The sequence below is a fragment of the Gigantopelta aegis genome, chromosome 6, assembly GCF_016097555.1.
Source record: "Gigantopelta aegis isolate Gae_Host chromosome 6, Gae_host_genome, whole genome shotgun sequence".
NCBI classification, from domain to species: Eukaryota; Metazoa; Mollusca; class Gastropoda; order Neomphalida; family Peltospiridae; genus Gigantopelta; species Gigantopelta aegis.
In genome coordinates, this window is record NC_054704.1 from 18,391,460 (window position 1) to 18,410,375 (window position 18,916).

Sequence of the window (18,916 nt, forward strand, 5' to 3'; positions counted from 1 at the left end):
AGTACACAAAATATGGACTAAGATTCTGCTTGTTATACACATTTTAAATAAACCAATTCCCAGTCACTAACGTGGAATATGTTTTGAGCATTCTTTTCAAAATAATTGGGATCAAAAAGAACACGAGGACCGTTCGATTATGTACACGGCTGTCGTGTATATAGCTTCAGCAACTGACGAGGCAAGATGAGTGGCGGATCCAGAAGTCTATATATACGACCGCCGTGTATATTAGTCTTGACTTCTATATACACGGCTCCCGTGTATATAGTCTCAACCAAAATGTATATTGCACCTGATGATCGTACATAATTTGTTTGCCAGTGAATACGATTACCGAATGGATCGGTACCTAAAAGGAAGGGGAATCGCTCTAGTAGGTAAACAAATGATGATGACCTTGATCTGGCAAAATGTTATGACCTTGGTTTGAGATTTTTAATGACCTTGTCCTTGATGTGACAACGTACAAAGCACCAACTTCCGGTTTTCAACGGCCACGTTCAATTTGTATGTTTTGTCGAGGGTACATGCTAACAACATGACTGGTTCCCAACCTAACTCATTCATTTAACATTAAGCGCAAACATATATCTCGCAAATGTTTCATAACGCAACGGAACGTACGCATCAACTGAACGCAAATTAATACGGCTTGGCCTCAACATGGCTGTAACAGTCTTGAACACGAAAAGTTTGCTAAATGGATTTTTAAAAATTTCGTTGCCACATTTACGACTTTGTCCGGTAATTATATAACCCATGAATAGTACAATCGTATAACCAAATTATCTAATGAGTAATCATTCATGCTTGATTAGGTGTGCGTTTGTGTGCGTTTTTTTTTTTTTTTTTGTAATGCGAATTATATTTGTAACTGTTCAATGTGACATTCACACTGTTAAAACAGCCACCTTGCTTCTCCCAACAAAGGTCACATATAGGCCTAGTAAAATGCATTAAATGTTCATTTTCAGTATCTGTTTCTAAGGTCGACGACAGTCACTTTTCGCACCCTTGTTTTGGGTTCGTACACAATAAATCTAGCATATCTTACCGTAATTTCACTTGAAATCCATATTTCGTAAAAGGTACAATTTTTTAATCACAAGATTTTCTTCAAACACATTCAGATGCATTAGTAATGTTCAAACAAAAATATTTCAATAGCAAGTTTGCATTGGAATTTTTCCAGCATTCTTAAAACGGAAACGTCATGTACCCAGTGTATGGTTATTGTAAGGCGATTCAAAGTGACGTCATTGGGAATACTGACCTCATTCAAATTCAAAATTAGCTATATTATTACAATGCTTCGCCACATTAAAATAAAAACTGGTCTACTAACGTTGACCCCTGTCAAATTTCTATAACAAGCGGACAACGTTGTTTACATGTTGGTATTTTTCATAATTCTGGACAAAATATTAAATTTAAGTTTCAAAATATGAAAGAAATAAAAAGTACCTTTTGTCAAATATATCATATCAAAAAATTACCGTTGGATGTGTACGAAGCCAAAACAAGGGTGCGAAAAATGACTGTCGTCGACCTTAGGTTGTTATTTTGATGAGACTGATAGGTGGCCTAACTGACAGAACGTCTACAGTCAACGACAGTCACTTATTGCATGGGGGGAGGGGAGGGGGCGGGACGTAGGTCAGTGGTAAAGCCTTTGCTTGATGCTTGTTTGGTTTAGGGTCATTCCCCATCAGTGTGGTCAATTCCAACCTGAGGGACAAGGTTACAGCTCTATAGTCCAAAGGTTCAATGATCTGAAGGTTCTATGGTCCAAAGGTTCAATAGGTGGAAGATTCAATAGTCTGAAGGTTTCAGTAGTCCAAAGGTTTATAGACCTAACTATAATTAGTAGCGGATCCAGAAAATCCATTGGGGGGGGGGGGGGGGGGGGGGGGGGCTCCAGTGACATCAGATGGACTGCCAAGGGAACTTTGGGGGAGTATTGGAGGGGGATTGTAAAAAAAATGAAAATTAATATATAATAAAATTATAACTTTCGCAAAATTTAGTGGGGGGGGGGGGGGGTGCCCACCATTATCTGCCTCTGATAATAATGAAGAATGGCAAAAGAACAGTGTCAAATGCACTAAACAATTTATGTGAATTTTATACAGTATGCGGGGGGAGGGGGTTAAGGGGCCAGCGTACACTTTTTGAAAATGAAAAATGTTGATCAACATTTTTCATTTGGGGGATCTACACTTTTGGGGGTGGGGGGGTGGGGGGGTTGGTCAAACGTGTACTCTTTGTACACTTGTGAAAATGTTGAAAATTATGGTTGGCCCCTAAGCATACCTTTGTGTAAAATATTTTAGAAAGCAGTGTAAAATATATGTTATCACATGACGATATTATACATGTTGGATATCAATTTAAAGATTGGCTTCTTAAATATCAATCCAAACCAACCACTGATATTAAGTCTACACACGTCGATTTCTATTGTCGGATGATGTACAAGTCAACAGTATATATTACGTAAACGTTAGCACCATATATAACTTGGTTCAAAATACCTTTTAATTTCTCTTAAACCTGTATTTTAAAGATATAGATATGTAAGAAAAAGAATTCTACACTCGTATCTCTATATTTTGTGTCAGTTAGATATCATTTATCTTGCATTTCGTTTAAAATTGTATTCACCTCACGTTTGCTCCCATTAGTGTAGCCAGGATTTTATATTGGTGGGGGACCACAATGTCATGGAGGGTCAACCACATTGTTTTTGAGACTGTTAATAGGGAAGGAAGGAATTGTTTTATTTAACCACACTCAGCACATTTTATTTTCGGTTATGTGAGGTAGGACATATAATTAAGGACCACACAGATATTGGGCTACTCTTTTTGATTAGCAGCTAGTTTTTTTTTTTTTGTATGCATGTGACGGAACATGCGCTTAAATTTGTTTCGCCTGTGGCGATTTTAATTGTGTTAGAGGGCCGTGTGCAGTTTCATTGCACTTAAGCCCAGATGGGCAACTTGTTACGTAATACTTCTGCGCGATGGTCCTCGATCGGTACGCCTAATACACACCCAGCCAGGTGCGGAGGCCATGTGGCTAGTAGTTACGTAATATCTCCGGTAGTGCTGTTTATGGCCAGGAGATTGCTCGCGGTTGGGGACAGCCAGACTGACAATCAGAGAGAAATATACCGACTCTAGTAGAGGTAGAATATGAGATGATACGTGAGGTACCGCCTTGTACCCCCAGGCAAAATCCTGATTTATAATAAATAGCTAGTGTTTTAGAGATAGGGAGGAGAATGAATTAGGAAGGCTCCAGGGGATCACGGACGTCGTCCACTGAACGAAATATATTAGTTCAGACGGGACTTTGGTAATTATATATTTTCTGCTCTGTGTATAACCTTGATGTGATTGATGTGACTTTAAATAGTTTAATACTGTATTATACCAATATTCTTTAGACAGTGTCTTCGGTCATCTGACGAAGTAAATCGTAGACTTTTTGTTCTAACATTATACGAGTATTTGGTAATATAAAGCTTAGCCAGTCATCCTAGACGACCTAGGTACACTGTAGGTTATTGTCTTTATTGTGATAAATATTAATTCTGTGTCACAAGGTTACTGAATGAGTAGTTAGGGTTAATTAAAAATTAACCCGTTAGGAATAGAGCTGTAATTCCTTTATTAATTAAGTTCCCCTGGAAGCGTTCCTAAATTATCACACGTTACTGAACGAGTAGTAAGGGTTAATTAAAAATTAACCAGTTAGCAATGGTGTTGTAATTCCTTTATTAATTAACTTCTCCTGTAAGCGTTTCTCAATTATCACACATGCGGGTGTGGTGTAACGGTGAAGTGATTCGCATATTGTGTAACTAGACACCTAGAGATTAACTAATTAAGTGATCAGTTCTGGGTTGTTATTATTGCTGTTATTAATTAACTACTACGGCTGAACATTTGTCAGCGTAGATTAATACAGATTCCAAAGTGTATTGTGTTTTTGTTGTGTTTCTAGAGAACTAACGTGCTATAAATTTATATACTTTATATAAGATCGTATCTCTGATCATACCTAGAGACGAGCCATACTAGGGTTTAACAGCCTGTTACAGAGAGATCTAATAGATATACAGTTGGGAGAGATATTTTGATAATCGTGTTTTATTCAGTTACGGGAATTATAGAATCCCCGTGACAGGAGTAGAAAATTGGGGCGCTCGTCCCGGGATCTGAAACGGGACATGCATATTTAAAAAAGTATTGTTTGTAAATGGGGGCTTTATAAATTATTTTTACAAATTTACCAGAAGTAGCACGTTGTTCACTAGAAAATTTATTAATAATAAGTTCGTCATATCTAAACATGGATAAGAATTTGCTGGATAGGCCTACGCTCAGTGTAGTGGAGATTAAGCGAGCACGTAAGGCCGAGTTAGTTGAAATCGCGGGTGAGCGAGAAATTGATTTAACATCAGCTAAAACCTTAGGTGATATAAAGACAATTATTATCCAGGAAGTTTTTGGTGATAGTCCTGTTATGGAAGACAGTGAGATTGTTCCAGAGATAGAGATAAATGAGTTAAGTGTGGAACAACAGTTAGCTTTTAAAAAGCTTGAGTACGAAAGAGAAGAACGTGCATTAGATAGAGAGAGAGAGAGAGAAAGAGAGAGATAGGGATAGAGAGAGAGAGAGAGAAAGAGAAGAGAGAGATAGAGAAGATAGACATAGAGATAGAAAGAAGATAGAGATAGAGAAGATAGAGATAGGGAGAGAGAGAAGAGAGGGATAGAGAAAGGTAGAGAGAGAGAGAAGAGGGATAGAGAGAGAGAGAGAGAAAGAGAAGATAGGGATAGAGAGAAAGAAGAAAGGAATAGAGAATTCCAGTTAGAAAAATTAAAAGTGGAACATGAGTTAAAGTTGAATACTGAAGAAGTTAGACGTGAGGCAGGAAATGGTTTTAACATGTCGGAGGCTTATAGATCAGTGCCTGTATTTGACGATCAGGAGGTAGACATGTTCTTTCAACTTTTTGAACGGGCCGCTAAGCAGCTAAATTGGTCACAGTCTAAGTGGACATTGTTAGCCGTGTCTAAGTTTAAGGGGAAGGCTAGTATAGCTTATAATTCAATGAGTGATGAGCGAGCAAGTCAGTACGACTTAGTTAAGGCTGCAGTGTTGAGGGCTTATGAATTACGACCTGAGGATTATCGTTTACGGTATAGCGAGTTGAGAAAAACGCAGGGTCAGTCTTATAGTGAGTTTGTGGCTAAGAAGGCAGGGATGTTTGATAAATGGGTTGTTTCTCATCAGGTAGTCATATACCGAGTTACGGGAGTTGTTGATCTTACAGGACATTAAAAATGGATTACCAGTTAGCTTACGTATTCATTTAGAGGATCGTGATGTCAAAAAGATAGAGGAGGCAGGCATAGTGGCAGATGATTACGTGTTAATACACAAAGCTCAGGCAGTACTGGGTAGCTCTTTACAACAGGGTGATAAGAAGAAATTTCAGCCAGGTTTTTCCCGGGAAAGTAACTATCGGGGAGAGTCATCTAGTTGGTCAGCTAGTCAGGCAAGGAATGCACCTGGTGGGCAAAGTAAGGATAGGCCTGCATTATCAGCCAATGCACGAACTTTTCGTCCACAGTGCAGTTACTGTAAAAAGGATAACCATCTTATCGGTGACTGTTTTAAAAGGAAACGCGATAATGCGCAAGTGGTCGGTTTAGTGAGGTCAGCTCCGTTAGCGAGAGAGTTAATGGTTAGTCCCATGGCAGAGAAAGTAAATCCGTATGTGTCCACTGGTATGGTTTGTGATGTGAAACAAGAGTTGTGTCCTAAGGCAATATCAATCTATAGAGATACCGGGTGTAGTCAGAGTCTGATAACGCAAGAGTGTTTAGCTGGTATTGAAAATTCAGACATAGGACGTAGTTTGGTTTTAACCTCGGTTACTGGAGAAAATATGTTTGTCAGGTTACATAAGGTTTTCTTGTGTTCGAAGTTTGTGACGGGACCAGTCGTTATGGGTGTTGTGAAGGACTAGTCAGTGTTGTCAGCCGAAATGTGACCAACTGTTAATTAAAGACAGCACGTTACCAATAGAAGAGTGTGAGGTTGATGAGATTAAATATCCTGCGTGTGTAATGACTAGGGATATGACCAGTAGGTTAGCACAAGACGCAGAGGATATTTGTGATTTGTCTGATACGTGTGTGAGCCATGAAATTGGAGTGGATGAGGTTATCAGTAAAATTGTAGACAAGTCAACTGAGGAATTAAATGTGGTGGAACCTGTTGATCTCCCGCAGAGGGGAATTGAACCAGTTGTCTTTGATAGAGGGGATTTACCTTGTAATAGACAAGAGTTAATTCTAGAGCAGGGGGCTGATCCAAATTTGTTGGCAGCTCGCACTACCTTGTTAACTGTGGACAAGGGAGTATTAATAAATAAGAGAGTTAGAGATGCGAGGTTGTCGGCGACCGAACTAGCTAGGAAGCAACTGAGCCATGCTCAGAGCAAAATAAAATCAGTGTTTGATAGGAAGGCTAAGAGTCGGGAATTTAAACCAGGGGATAAGGTGCTGCTGTACCTTCCCATTAAACGGGGTTCTGTGCAGAACAGGTATTTCGGGCCCTATGTTGTGCTCAAACGAGTTAATGAGACAGGGTATGTGATAAACACTCCTGATAGGGTTAGGAAAAGTAGGTATTGTCACATCAATTTGCTAAAAGGTTATTTTGACAGACTGCCGATAGTTCCAGAGAGACCGGTCCAAATTGAGAGACACTCAATTTCCTGTGATGACGTCAAGACTGCGGAGATCAAGTTGGCCAACAGCCAGATTCTAGTAAACTTGAACCCCCAGCGAGCAAAGCTGACTACATTGATACAAGACAATGTTTCCATTTGTCGGGACCTTCCAACAGTTACCAATACCTTAAGCCAAGATGTGTGCTTGGAACCCAATGCTACACCGCGTCGACAGCATGCCTATCGGAGAAAACCTGGAAAACGTGCGACGCTGAGAAAGAAGGAAACGAAGTTCCATTGGTCAGGTGAATGCGAGAAGTCATTCAACTGTCTCAAGCAGAGGCGTTACTCGTCTCCCGTGATGGCAGCACCAGACTACCGAATGCCGTTCAAGCTAGCTGTGGGTGCCAGTGACATGGGTGCTGGAGCTGTGCTGTTCCAAGAAGACGAAGACGGACTGGACCATCCTAATGAAAGACTCCAACCAGAGAGTTTTGAGATGGAGTCTTCTTCTGCAAGAATACCCAATTACCATTGAACATATCAAGGGCACATCCAATGTAATCGCTGATGCCCTGTCCCGAAGTTGAACGTTATGATAATGTGTTGACATTCTTTATTTCTGTTTTGTTTATATATATTTTATTTGTATACCAGGGACTCAGAGACTCAGTGTGATTACTGGTAGTCACCTTATTATTACATGTGTTATAAATGCCCGTATGCGTCGGTTAACGCACCTTTTTGTTTTAATGTAGTATATTTCCCTATTCCTAGAGTAGAGGAAATATCCTTTTTGAGGTGGGGGTGTGTGACGGAACATGCGCTTAAATTTGTTTCGCCTGTGGCGATTTTAATTGTGTTAGAGGGCCGTGTGCAGTTTCATTGCACTTAAGCCCAGATGGGCAACTTGTTACGTAATACTTCTGCGTGATGGTCCTCGATCGGTACGCCTAATACACACCCAGCCAGGTGCGGAGGCGATGTGGCTAGTAGTTACGTAATATCTCCGGTAGTGCTGTTTATGGCCAGGGGATTGCTCGCGGTTGGCGACAGCCAGACTGACGATCAGAGAGAAATATACCGACTCTAGTAGAGGTAGAATATGAAATGATACGTGAGGTACCGCCTTGTACCCCCAGGCAAAATCCTGATTTATAATAAATAGCTAGTGTTTTAGAGATAGGGAAGAGAATGAATTAGGAAGGCTCCAGGGGATCACGGACGTCGTCCACTGAACGAAATATATTAGTTCAGACGGGACTTTGGTAATTATATATTTTCTGCTCTGTGTATAACCTTGATGTGATTGATGTGACTTTAAATAGTTTAATACTGTATTATACCAATATTCTTTAGACAGTGTCTTCGGTCATCTGACGAAGTAAATCGTAGACTTTTTGTTCTAACATTATACGAGTATTTGGTAATATAAAGCTTAGCCAGTCATCCTAGACGACCTAGGTACACTGTAGGTTATTGTCTTTATTGTGATAAATATTAATTCTGTGTCACAAGGTTACTGAATGAGTAGTTAGGGTTAATTAAAAATTAACCCGTTAGGAATAGATCGAGCTGTAATTCCTTTATTAATTAAGTTCCCCTGGAAGCGTTCCTAAATTATCACACGTTACTGAACGAGTAGTAAGGGTTAATTAAAAATTAACCAGTTAGCAATGGTGTTGTAATTCCTTTATTAATTAACTTCTCCTGGAAGCGTTTCTCAATTATCACACGTGTGGGGTGTGGTGTAACGGTGAAGTGATTCGCATATTGTGTAATTAGACACCTAGAGATTAACTAATTAAGTGATCAGTTCTGGGTTGTTATTATTGCTGTTATTAATTAACTACTACGGCTGTACATTTGTCAGCGTAGATTAATACAGATTCCAAAGTGTATTGTGTTTTTGTTGTGTTTCTAGAGAACTAACGTGCTATAAATATATATACTTTATATAAGATCGTATCTCTGATCATACCTAGAGACGAGCCATACTAGGGTTTAACAGCCTGTTACAGAGAGATCTAATAGATATACAGTTGGGAGAGATATTTTGATAATCGTGTTTTATTCAGTTACCCCTGCGCGTGCTGTAACCTCACCGTGGTGCAGGGGTGTAACATTCTCTTTGGGAATGGCCAATACAGCACAAATTGAAGTTTAGAGTAAAATTCGGTGTCCGTAAATTTCTGTGATATTTGTATTTGTATTTTTGCACAGTTCTTTACACTGTTTTTGTTTAAACCTTGAATTTTTATATTGATGTTGATCATCACTTTATTTATTTGCATTACCATAGTTTGACACCCAATAGCCGATGTATTTTTCGTGCTGGGGTGTCGTTAAACATTCATTCATTCATTCATTCATTCATTCATTCATTATTCAGTTACGGGAATTATAGAATCCCCGTGACAATGCACCATCCCACAGACAGGATATTACATACCACAGCCTTTGTTACACCAGTTATGGAATGACAAATAGCCAATCTGATTAAAATTAGCTACCAGTAGATCTAACAGCATTTCGTGGACTCCCATGTGCAGGTGACATTTCATCTATAAATAACAATTTAAATACCAACCAATTACACTTTGCCTTTTATAGCGTTATTCGGGAGCATACAAATTCTAAAAATATTGGGCGAGACTATCTATGCAATATTATGCAATATTTCTGCAATATTTCAACATTAAAAAACAGGGGGAAAAGTGCAGTGATAAACTCTGGATCGTATACTGGTATAAACGGATTTTATACGTTTTTTTTGTTTCGTCTTGAAATTTTTTTTAGATAAAATTTTATATTGCAATTAGTTTCCGGCATACTTCGTAATTCACCCGAATCATTCGTATTCCCTCGGCATAATCCCGAATGTTTTCAAATCACTGGCATGATTTTGCAAATAAAGTTTTGATTGGTCGAATGAAAGGTCAACTGGACATGAGCTCCAACGGGGTGCTGTTAGATCCACAGGTAATAGTAATTATCCAGTGGAGCTAATTTTAATTAAATTGAACAAATAGATTGATCAAGCATCAGGTGATGTGAACAAATGTCATTTCAAAATAGCAGAAACATATTTAACTATCATTTTATTTTCATTATTAAAATTATGGAGGGTTTGAAACCATTTGTTATTGGTATAGTTTCTTTTGGATGTCAGTATAGAATACGAATATAAACAAGTTCCCATAACAGACAATATTTAAATATTATGAATGTGTTTTCAATCGTACATCACTCTTTCGCTTGCAATCACACTTATGTACTTTTGAAAATGCACTTGTCTTTCATGGGAGATTGTTTAGTATTCTCTAATTACTAACTGTACACCAGGGCTACCAGGTTAATGAAATGTTTGTTTTGGGATCTTAAAAACTATTTTCAAATTAAAGCATGCATATTCACTTTTAAAAAAAGGTAATATACAGTGTGCAAAACCTTTCATACACACACACACACACACACACACACGTTTATACAGTGAAACCAGTGTTCGAGATTAAAATGTTTTGGGCAGTATCCCGGTTGGATACTAACATTTTAAAATCTGGTATCCCACCTGAGAATTTAGTATCCTACTTTTGGATATGGTTACCTAACATTCAAATACAGCAAGCAAGCCAATTTTAATTTTAATAAATAAAAAGGCTGTATTGGTTGAAAACATTTTATAATGGCTACTTTTTATCGACTTTGGAATTATTAGGCCTAATGAAGAAACACTTAGACTGGAAGGAAAACACAACAAAAACAATAGCAACTTAGCAGTTCTATGTCTGCAGTGTAGCATTAGACTGGGTACGAGTTGTGAGAAATATTGTTACGGTGTAGCATTGGTCTGGGTACGAGCACAAAAATACTGTTATTTAACTTCGTCCATAAATGATGACTTTCATTGTTTAAACGAAAAATAAAAACGCAGGATTAAAAAACCTCCAACATTATATGGTATCCCGGCAGGATACTGGGTTCTTCAAGTCTGGTATCCAAAATTAAAATCTGGTATCCCCGGGATATTGGGATACTGTTAATCTTGAACACTGCAAACCCCTCCAAATAGTGAGATCTGTTAGCAATATTTTGGGGACAGGCTGAACAAAAGTGCCAATTTTTTTTACCAAAGGCTGAAATCGATGTGTAGATTGAAAAAAGTCTCAAGAAACAAAAATCTGACCAATGGGTGGCTTTTGTGATGTCATATTTCAAAATGGCCTCCAATAAAAATTACTTCATAAATGTTTAGCATTTTATTATTCCTATAAAGATGTTTCCGACTAATAAAAAATTTCTACGATTAAACTTACAAATTAAATATATTTTTTGTTTAGAATATCAGTGTCTGTATAATCAATGTGTTTCTGGTCATCTCAATATTTGTAAGAAGCACAAACTGGATTTTGTCTTCAAATAATTTCATATGTACGAAAAAATAGTTTTTAGAAAATAAAATGAAATTTAACCTAGTACAAATAGAACGGTCAGAAATGTTTAATATACAGCCACTAATATTTTATGCAGAAAAATATATTTGATATGTAATTACAATTGTTAAAGAGTCTCTGTTAGTCGATAACATCTTAAAAATTGCAGCAAACTCAGGAATGTCCCTTTAATACTTGTATTCTGAGGATTCCATAGCAGGTTGTAACTATTTTTATCAATTTTCAGACATTTTATATTATTACCGTAATCAGCTTTATTATACAATGTATGCAATTTGTATGGTTTTATAAAATTAAAATAATTCTGGTCTTCTACCATTGGTTCTTAAGACGATAAACACGGTATACATGAAACATAGTATAGATTTTGTGAAGAATGTTAGACTATTTGAATTCTAGCAGATTCCTGTTTTGCCATATTCCAGTGTACTGTGGCAGGGGCTATTGACCCATGGTGAAGTCAAATTTACCATTATGTTGTTTGTCTTCATCAGAAATATCCATATGATATGTTCCTTAAAATATCACCCATTTCTTTCCTGTCAAAGAATTATAACTAGATTTTTGTGCAAAACATATACACGATAAGTCATGTCACGCCCTCTATACATTTTTCATCGAACTTTAGATTCTGCTAGTATATTAAGTTGTTTTTTATAAGTGTAATATTATTGACTTGTGGGTATTTGTATATAATTATTGTTTTATATTAATGCATTGGTTTTATTTGTTTTCATGTAATTAATGATTTTATTTCCACCAACAGGTTATGAATTACAACAGATTGTGTACCTTTAATTATTTTATTCTTGTAATAGAATAATGACCAGTTGATTACTATTTTCAGGTATCTTGGCTTGTTATAAATTGCACAAGCATGTATGACACCTTACACAACTTAGTAACAATAGTACTATATCACTCATGGGCTGCGCCTGTCCTATTGTTTCCAGCTTGGGTGGTTTTAGTTTTCTTGTCTGAAGTGATAGCTTACTACAGTTCACTGTTTACTTAAATACTGGTGTATGTCTGGTATTGTGGTCTACGTCATATTTTGCTCGGTGATTGATTCTTTTTCTTGCCCATTTAATTACAGTAACAAAATATTAATTTTGTAAGCTACAGTCTGTTTATTGTAGAACAATTCGTATACATTTCAACCTCATTTAATCATACGTGGAAAAATATAGTCCACCTTATGCAACGACATAAATATGTAATGTTCAACTTAACAATAAATATAAAGTTAAAAATATTAATTTGTTTAAATATTTTTAAAACAATAATACAATCTAATTAAAATTAGCTCCACTATTACATGTGGATTCTGCAAGTAAGGTTTTGATTGGTGGACATGAGCTCCAACTGGCTGGTGTTAGATCCACATGTAATAGTGGAGCTAATTTTAATTAGATTGACAATAATACAACATGAAATGGCAAACAGAATTTTCAAAACCATGAGTTATGATGTCATAAAACATGAGTTATGACATCACGCGTATGTAGAAATCGTCTAGCCCTCGGATTGGACAGATTTATCTTGCCCAAGGGTCAGACAAATTTGTTTAGCACTGTGCAAAAGCTGGATAACCCAGTCCAGTGGGCAAGAAAGATATATCTAGCACCATGCAATAGTTGGCTAATTCAGTCCAGTGGGCAAGAAAGATATATCTAGCACCATGCAATAGTTGGCTAATTCAGTCCAGTGGGCAAGAAAGATATATCTAGCACCATGCAATAATAGTTGGGTAATTCAGTCCAGTGGGCAAGAAAGATATATCTAGCACCATGCAATAGTTGGCTAATTCACTCCAGTGGGCAAGAATATCCTGTCTAGTAATGGAAACATGTTGCGGGTTTCATTGCTAAGACTATATGTCAAAATTACAAAATGTTTGACATCCAATAGCCGGATGATTAATAAATCGGTGTGCTCTAGCGGTGTCGTTGAAGAAAACAAACTTTAACTTATTGCATGCTTGTTTTGGCTTCATACACAATTAAAATATAAGATATCCAATGGTATTTTTATACAGTAATATGATATATTTGACAAGTGATACTTTTCATTTATTTAATCTTTTAAAACTTAAATTTAACATTTTGTTTAATATTGTGAAAAATAAAAAGGTACCGACCTGTAAACAGTGTCTGCTCAGTGGTCAAGGTAAAGAGGACAGGTCTTATTTTAATGTGGTGAAGCATTGTACTGGTTAATGTAGCTAAATTTGAATTTGAGTGACAGTATTTCAATAAACTGGGTACATGATGTTTCTGTTTTCAGAACGCTGAAAAATCCCAATGCAAAATTGTCATAAAAGAATTGTACTATTTTCGAAATATGGATTTGAAGTGAAATTACAGTTTACAAAGCCAAAATAAGTCTGCAAAAAGTGACTGTTGTCAACTGTAACAATATAATTTAATGACAAACATAATACCGATATATTTGTTCATCTATAAAATGAGATAATTTCACTTTATTTTAATTCATAAGGTTATCAGAATTTTTTTTAAATGGCTAAAAATGGACATGAAATTCACTAATTTAAAATATTAAACAGAAAATCATTCCCTTCTAACACTTTAGCTTGGTGAAATTTTAAATCATTTTGTCACAATGCTTTTTTTTTCTTTGTAGGCATCATACAATTTTAGTACTAGTTCAAGAAGGAAGAATGCAAAGTTTTACGATGATATTGATGAGGTTACGAAAGACATACATAGTGGTGCCAAGGTGCTAGTTGGAGGTTTGTACTGTTTCTGATGTACATCTTTCCATGTTCTTTATATTTCACTAACAGTGTGTGTCCTATGGTTTAAAACTAACTTTGAATCTATATTCAATTTTGAACTATATTTTGTCAGCATTTACCTTTGATAACATTTAATACTATTGAAAATATGTACTGAACAACACTTTGCAAGACATTACTTTCTTTTTAGTTTTAAAATATATTTTTGGAATAAAAATTAAAAAGTAGTGTTCATTTGCCACTTTGGCAAATATAAACTGAAATTCAAGTTGAATTGGACAAATATATTTGATATATGTATTTTGATACCTGTAATGAATTAACCAAAAGAAAAAAACAATCGGTCAGTAGTGTATAAGTTAATTAAAGAGGGGTTGGGGTGGGGGTGGGGCATTTCCCCCCAGCATTTTTCAAACATCAACTTGTATATTAATTTGTCCTACATGTAACTGACTGCTTTTTTGGGGTAATATAAAATAAAGTAAAATGCTTAAAGGGACATTCCCGAGCATTGTAAGATGTTTCCGACTAATAAAATATTTCTACGATTAAATTTACATATTAAATATATTTTCTTGTTTAGAATATTAGTGCCTGTATATTCAATGTGTTTCTGGTCGTCTTAATATTTGTAAGACGCCCAAACTGGATTTTGTCTTCAAATCATTTTGTACGTACGAAAAAATCCTTTTTAGGAAATAAAATGAAATTTAACCTAGTAAAATATTAGAACGATCAGAAACACATTTAATATATAGCCACTAATATTTTATGCAGAAAAATATATTTGATATGTAATTACAGTCGTTAAAAAGTCTCTATTAGTCGATAACATCTTAAAAATTGCAGCAAACTCAGGAATGTCCCTTTAATACTACTAAATTGGAAAACTGTGTTACTGTAAACCAAATTTGTTAAAGAATGGTTAAATGGTTGTTTTGGTTTTCTTCAGGTTTTGGTTTGTGCGGAATGCCTGAGCATCTGCTGGCTAGTCTGCTGAGATCTAAAGTGAATGATTTAACCCTAGTGAGCAGCAATGCAGGAGTTGATAACTCAGGGCTTGGTCTCTTGATGGAACACAAACAGGTATTGATGTATTTTTATTAAGATGAATGACTGCATTCTGTACTGTGTAATATTTAACTTAATACAGTCAGACCTTGTTACAACGATCATTGTTACTACACAATTGCATACATTTTTTTTAGGAACAAACATGTTACAATGTTGTTCTGTTCTTTACATCAGAATTCACACCTTCCGACACCGATGTAGCAAGTTAGGAACAAACGTACATCCGACTTTTGAAAATATCTCTTTTACAATGACATTACATATTCAAAACTGCCATAACGGGTTGAATGGGTACTGTCACCAACCAAAGTTAGTAGTATACAAGCCACTTGGCATCCTTGATCTCGTGGGGCGGGACGTAGCCCAGTAATAAAGTGTTCCACCCATCGGTGGACCCATTGTGCTATTTCTCGTTCCAGCCAGTGCTCCACAACTGATGTAACAAAGGCTGTGGTATGTACTATCCTGTCTGTGGGATGGTGCATATAAATGATCCCTTGCTGCTAATCGAAAAGAGTAGCCCATGAAGTGGCGACAACGGGTTTCCTCTCTCAATATCTGTGTGGTCCTTAACCAGATGTTTGACGCCATATAACCGTAAATAAAATGTGTTGAGTGCGTCCTTAAATAAAATATTTCCTTCCTTCCTTGATCTTGTTATAAACCAACAGTGTCAGGTGATGTCTGAGTTACTGATGTCTGCTAAATCTACAGATGTGTCTTGTGTTTGAAAATAAACCTTTAATCATTCATTTAAGGGATTAACTTAAAATAATTATGTCTTCTGTTTATTAGCGATTGGTAAATGTGTAGGACAGAAGCAGGTACCAATCAGAGATGTCTGTAACGAGTTAATGATTGACAGTGAATGCACCTTGATGTAGGTCTACTGATTAAAAGATTTATAATGATTTTTTTTTAAACATATATTATTACATATACATGTATTTGTTGTTTTTGATAATAATGCAATGCCTTAATTATGTAAATGCTATGTATTTGTTATGCATTAATTAAGTAAATGCTATGCAGTCTTGGTTTATGATTTATAATAACTAATAAGAATTGTTTTTCCATACATCATTGTGGCAAGGAAGATAACTCATGACAAATTTGCTACAACGGCAAATTCGAATTGTTATTACTGCTGTATATAAATCTCCTTCGCCGATTCACACAGTTTGCGGATGATTTTTGTTTTGTTCATACCCCGATGAACGTAAAAGAAATAACAGACAATCCTTAATTATTTAACGAAATTGTAATGTTAATAATATTTCTCATTCCTATAGGTTAAACGAATGATTGCATCCTTTATTGGTGAAAATCATGTTTGTGAACATCTGTATCTGTCCGGTGATCTGGAGCTTGAATTAACACCACAGGTCAGTTGTAATTTATTGTTTGTTTTATTCTGAAGTACAGTGAACTTGTACATGCTTTGATTTATGGCAGCACAAACATTTAACAAAGTTTCGATTACTAGTGTTGAGAATTGGTAAAAAAAAATTAGAATTGTTGCTGACAAATACAAAAAGAAATGACAATAGTGAGCATATTCATTTACAAATAGCATGACCAGTTCAGGCTTTGAATGTGACAAATTAAAGGGCAAGGCCATTTAGCCACAATCGATGAGGATTTTTCAGGGCATTATAGCCAGAAGGCAGGGCAGCAAGACAAGTTTTAACGAGTGTCTTAACCTTTAGACTACTAGATTAATTTTTGACAAAAACCATGTTCATTGGGTACAAGTTTATAATTTTTACTCACATATATTCACTTAAATGATTTATAAATACATAAAATAAAGTTCATATTTGAATCGATAAGTATTATTTTTGTTCGTTTTTCTAATTTTTATGATATTTTAGATCATTTATTATTGATTGAAATTAAATAATAAAATCGAAAAAATTGCATTTACTTCGGGCATTTGTGGCCAGCTGTGCGGTATTTACAGGCATCGAAATATATATATATATATATATATATAATATATATATATATATATATATATATAAAAAAAAAAATATATATATATATATATATATATATATATATATAGATATATATATAATTTAGGGAAAAAAACCCACCTCACTTTTTATAATCCCTTTAATATGTAACACTGTGTATTTATGCAAATACCTACCGGCCTCGGTGGCGTCGTGGCAGGCCATCGGTCTACAGGCTGGCAGGTACTGGGTTCGGATCCCAGTCGAGGCATGGGATTTTTAATCCAGATACCGACTCCAAACCCTGAGTGAGTGCTCCGCAAGGCTCAGTGGGTAGGTGTAAACCACTTGCACCGACCAGTGATCCATAACTGGTTCAACAAAGGCCATGGTTTGTGCTATCCTGCCTGTGGGAAGCGCAAATAAAAGATCCCTTGCTGCCAATCGGAAGAGTAGCCCATGTAGTGGCGACAGCGGGTTTCCTCTCAAAATCTGTGTGGTCCTTAACCATATGTCTGACGCCATATAACCGTAAATAAAATGTGTTAAGTGCGTCGTTAAATAAAACATTTCTTTCTTTCTTTCTTTATGCAAATACCATTAACTATTTCAGTAAATCAATGTATTTTAGGCTAAAAAAAATCCACATTGTTGGTCTCTGCACATGTGTCAATTTTTACTCTCTCGCATTGACATTTTTTTCTCTTCATGTATCCAGAAATAATGTACATCTCAAATAATAATATTGTAATGCACTATCCAAATGAGGTCATTTGTGGGTAAAGTTAAAGTCATAAAAGTTACGTTGACTATCTGAAAAGTGTGAAGGAAAACATCTAAGGTACCAAGGCAAATGAGCGGGTAACATAGCCAATGAAGAGGGACCATTGTAGGTCACAGATGTTGGGTTTTGTGAATTTCTGTCATTAAGATAGAAAACGTTACAGTTAACATATTTAACAGTAAAATAAGATTTAGTTGTTGTTTTATGTGAAAATGATTTAGAACATGACAGGAATATGCCTACTGAATAGGAGGTCAATATCTGAAATAAGCACTTGTCCGTTTGTCCTGACAAGTGAAAATCTGCTCGGACAAACAAAATGTACCTTGGTGGTTGTCCAGTGGACAAGTGAAAATGTTCAATGAAGTTTCATTTTGAGCAATGAAAAACATTGTCCTTGTACTTTGATAAAACAACTATTTATTTGGACAAGTTAAAATATTGTCAGACAAGTTGATTTCTAGATGTATTTGTCCAGTGGACTAGTGGAAAATTCTGCTTATTTCTGTCACTGGACGTACTATGTCTACTTTTGTGATGGGGCATAAATACTGCAACTTCTGGCTGGCATAATTTGTATATTAACCAGATGGTACTTTTTTTTTCATATAAAATAAAATGTGTAATGAACATTCAAATGATTTTAGGTAATTCAATATCTTAAACCAATGTTTGCAAAAATGGAAGTATCATTATCTGGATATAATCAATCAATTTTAATATTCATAAATTGTGTGATTTAAAATAGTGCTGTTATCACTAGTGTGGTATATAATATATTATATATGTATTGATGTGTCTGTTTGTTATTAAGGGAACTTTGGCAGAGAGAATCAGGGCTGGTGGTTTTGGTATTCCAGCATTCTTCACTCCAACAGGTGTTGGTACGCTAGTTCACAAGGGGAGGTCACCAATCAAGTTCAATCCGGATGGCAGCATTGCTATATCGAGTGAGCCCCGTCCGGTAAACAAAACTTTTTAACAGTTACATGCAGTTAAAATGTACCATTGGCATTGTATTTAATGGCATTCTGACCTAGCTCCAGATTCCATTCACCATCCCACCCCACCCCACTCCACCCCACCCATGACCAACAGGGGGCGGGATGGAGCCCAGTGGTAAAGCGCTTG

At 36.1% G+C, this 18,916-nt stretch overlaps 1 protein-coding gene across 2 annotated transcripts in view; it reads left to right on the top strand.

The window, feature by feature from the left end:
* The first annotated feature begins 634 nt into the window (after positions 1–634).
* Positions 635–18,916, top strand: part of LOC121374194 (succinyl-CoA:3-ketoacid coenzyme A transferase 1, mitochondrial-like) — a 47,236-nt gene continuing 28,954 nt past the window's right edge. For both annotated transcript variants that reach the window (XR_005958198.1, XM_041501176.1), the window contains exons 1-5: positions 635–747; positions 13,855–13,963; positions 14,922–15,055; positions 16,336–16,428; positions 18,600–18,749. Coding sequence is in view for 1 of the 2 variants with exons in the window: in XM_041501176.1 (XP_041357110.1) it covers positions 667–747; positions 13,855–13,963; positions 14,922–15,055; positions 16,336–16,428; positions 18,600–18,749 (567 nt within the window). In the remaining variant the exon portion in view is untranslated. The remainder of the gene's footprint in view (positions 748–13,854; positions 13,964–14,921; positions 15,056–16,335; positions 16,429–18,599; positions 18,750–18,916) is intronic.